Source organism: Temnothorax longispinosus, chromosome 8 (assembly GCF_030848805.1).
Source record: "Temnothorax longispinosus isolate EJ_2023e chromosome 8, Tlon_JGU_v1, whole genome shotgun sequence".
Taxonomy (NCBI): domain Eukaryota; kingdom Metazoa; phylum Arthropoda; class Insecta; order Hymenoptera; family Formicidae; genus Temnothorax; species Temnothorax longispinosus.
Genome location: NC_092365.1, coordinates 8612454 through 8616232, shown reverse-complemented (window position 1 = coordinate 8616232; position 3779 = coordinate 8612454). Strand labels below are relative to the sequence as shown.

The window sequence follows — 3779 nt, the reverse complement described above, 5'->3', positions numbered from 1 at the left end:
TTTCATCCCGACGAGGAATCCTTGCAGGTCCACAAACGTTGGTACGGACATGACGAGATTTTCTTTATCTCACTCTCTCTCTCCCTCTCCCTCTCCCTTTTCTTCTCTCTTTCTCTCTCTTCCTCTCTCCCTCCCTCTCCCTCTCCCTCCCTCTCCCTCTCCCTCTCTTCCTCTCTCTCTCTCTCTCTCTCTCTCTCTCTCTCCCTCTTCCTCTCTCCCTCTTCCTCTCTCCCTCTCCCTCTCTCCCTCTCCCTCTCCCTCTCCACCTTTTTCCCTCTTTTCCCCCCTCCCTCTCCCTCTCTCCCTCTGTCTCTCTCTCCCTCCCTCTCTCTCTCTCATTCATTCATTCTCTCTCTCTCTCTCTCTCTCTCTCTCTCTCTCTCTCTCTCTCTCTTGTCGATGCGTCAATCGAGAGGAATGACGCGCAACTCTGCAAACCGTCTCGCGACACTCTGATTTATATTTTCTCCTCCCTCCCTCCCTTGCTCCTCTCAATAATTGTATCGGAAAGTGATGGAGAGAGAGAGAGAGAGAGAGAGAGAGAGGGAGAGAGAGAGAGAATAATATTCACGTAGACGTTGCCGCGAACACTCAGACTATTTTGCGCACCACGTTCGTCAACGGGTTGTACTCAATCACACGGTCGTGTATGATGAAACAGTACGCAGAGGTATTCGGCGGGTTCTCCATGCAGTCGAATTCTATTCTGACATTCACGGTGGCGTTTTTGACGGATTCGTTTTGGCGGGAGCAATCGATGATCACAAACGGGCCGTTACGTAGAAAAGTCGAAACGGTGAGACTCGGCTCGAGATATTCGTATCTGTAGTGGTCCTTGCAGAAACGCGCGTACATATCGTACAGAATCGCTTATCTGTGTTTGCCAAAGTCCAAATTCAGGTTATCGTACGGATAAACTTCCGAGTTTAGATAGAGTTTTACGTTGGTCAAGTTGCAGTCGTCGAATCGGCTTGTGTCGGCGGCCATGACGTTCTTCCGACCCGTCTGCAGAGCGAAGACGACGTATCGCGGTTTCTCGAGCTGAGTCGCGGTCTTAATGGCCCACGAGTGCTTGGTCGTGTTCTGCAACAGGGGATACTCGTACAGATCCCACGAACGGAAATCCATACTTAGATATCGTCCGTCTTCCAAGGCGCGCAGCATCGACAGCTTTTTGATCTCGTTCAATACCACATGAGGCATTCGCCATTGTATCTTGAGTATTTTGATAGTAGACTCCAACGCGAGACTTCCCTCTAAGGAATTGTTGTTGCGCGCTCGTATCAAGATCAATTCGTGACGAGCGTTGATCACCACGCGTTTGTAATCTTCGCAAAATCCCAGTAACAGGTTGAGCGATACACAGAAATTGAAGTATCCGTTCACGTTATTATGTGATTCCCAGCCCGCGTTTCGCAAAATCACGCTTCTGTCGGACGATACCGTAACGTAGTTCTTGAGCGTGCTGGTTATTCCTACGTTTCTGCAGTGATCAATCTCCACACCGTCGAGCTCGTATCGAATTTCATCGAACATGAACGCGACGCAATTATTCCCCAATACCACGTTATCGGCTTGGCCGGCTGCTCTGGTCACCGGCAATGTTCTTTCGACGTAGAGAAAACTTTCGCACGACAACGTATACAGATCCTGCTGTTATATGGGTATTCGTATCTCGTCGCTATACTTGAACGTTGTGTTGGCGTACGGGTTGTACGTGTGAGTCTCGATCTTGACGATGCGATCGTCAAAGACCGGCTCGCCTCCGATGTTAAGAATTTCAGTCATCGTTCAGATGTTTCGTACCGCGAATCCCAGAGATTGTAAAAATTTAACGTTCGATGCGTTGAGTTTCTTTCTCGTTTCTGTTTTCGTCTCTGTTTTAACGCTACCGAATGTCGATTTGATGATATCGTCGATCGTCACAGTCGTAAAGATATTCTTATCTGTCGCGTGCTCCGAGTCGTTCAACACGAGCATGTCACACGTCGCGCGTTATCGCTGTAGCCGTCGTACGTGCAATCTGACAGTGATCTCTTCTCCTCGAAAATCGAGCAATCGTCGGTCTTGATCCGTGACGCGTATCGTTAGATCCGTAACGCTTCGCGCGATGATCGGCAGATAAATGATCTGCGCCGGCGTTTCCGATATCTTATATCCTGGTGGTACGCTCGGTGAAAATTCGTGTATCGTGTGAACACGTTTGCCGTTGCTGTACGCACCCGCGGTCACGTTACACTCCACGCGGATAATGTTTACGTTGATAATATTAATTGACGCGTCCGATTCGTGCCACTGTCTCGGCTGCAATATACGCTTCGACGAGAATCCCAGCAGCGATCCAACGTTGTTCGGTTTGTTAAAATTCACTCTGAAAGCGCACTTGATCTCGCTCTTCATCGTATTGTAATTTGCGCGGAGCACTATCGGGTATTCCGCGGCCTCGTCTTCGTAGCCGTTCGCGCGAGCGGTCGCCTCTCGCGCGATATTCGCGACCGACATACGATCATCGTTGGAACGATTTACGCGTCGCGGGCGTTGTCGTGAAATTTCGCGTTTCAAAAACTCATGTATGGCTCGTATCTCGTACGATCCCTCGGGAATCGTAATTTCAATGTCATCCTCGTCGAAATAAAATTTATTGTTCGAAGAATTCACGTTCGGAATCGTGTGATAAGTCTCAAAACACGTTAGACCGAGCTCGTAGTCACCGTCGCTCAGATCCACGGCGGGAAAATAGTACTCCGCGAGGATGCTGCTTTTCCCCGTCAGCGTGAACGTTATAGACATGTCGGCAAAAACCGTTAACAAATACTGAGTCACCACGGCGCACCGTCAGGCTTTAAATTAGCGTCGATCGTCCGAAGAAATCGCAAGCACAATTGTCCACAGATGTTGATCGTATCGCTGATAAAGACGTGCAATTGTACTCGGTCTTCGTCACGCTCGGCCCGAAATATCGCACCAAATCTTTCGGCGGTCGAAGATTGCCGAAACTGTCGAAATATACGACTCAATCTTCCCTTTTCGCGTACGCTACCCAATGAGTACCGGGACCCGCTGCATCGTCCAAATTCACGATACCGCTCTCGTTTCGACGTACACCGCCGATCGGTAACGAATCACGCATGAAGACACCTCTGAAGAACGGTACGCGCATACGCCTTGCCAGTCGATTCAATTGTACGTTAGTCGTAATACCCGCGGGCATATTTAACGTCTTTTTGACGTTTTTTTTTTTTTTCAACGCTACTCCTCGCCCGCGTTTGTGCGGGCCGAGATACAGCCCTCGTCCATATTTGTACGGAGCGAGATAAAATCTGCGACCTTCCACGGCGTGATTGTGACGTTGCATCTCTTCCAGCTGACGCCGCGCGGCTTTGTTATCGTTCACGGCCTTTACGACTCCCGCCGCTCTGCCGGCCAGAGAACCGAGAACTTCCAACAACGGTAGAATCGGCAATACACCGCCTCGTTTCGCTGTCGGAAGTATCCGTTTATTTCGTTAGCTTTTTTTTCTTTACCGTTTTCGATTTTTTCGTTTTCAAGCCCATTCCGAGCTTCGTCTTAGCCTTCATGGTCGCCCAGACGGCTGTAGCGGCAGCTCTCTCTCCGAGAGTCGAATCTCTCGCAGTAATGCGTTTTCGCGCTTCCGCAGCGAGTATCTCGTCCGCCGCGTGTCTCTCGGTGAGAACGCGGTTACGCGAATAGGCTATGTCGTGCTCGCGACACGCCGCGTCCAATGGATTATTACCTTGATCGCCTCTCGCCAATCTTGT

The 3779-nt window shown here is 50.0% G+C and overlaps 1 protein-coding gene across 1 annotated transcript; it reads right to left on the bottom strand.

The window, feature by feature from the left end:
- Window positions 1-870: 870 nt before the first annotated feature.
- LOC139818234 (uncharacterized) lies at window positions 871-1788 on the bottom strand. Its single transcript, XM_071786849.1, has 2 exons — window positions 1688-1788; window positions 871-1606 (listed from the first exon to the last, which is right to left on the bottom strand). The coding sequence occupies exons 1-2, from the start codon at window positions 1786-1788 to the stop codon at window positions 871-873; spliced, it is 837 nt and encodes a 278-aa protein (XP_071642950.1).
- Between the last annotated feature and the right edge of the window lie 1991 nt (window positions 1789-3779).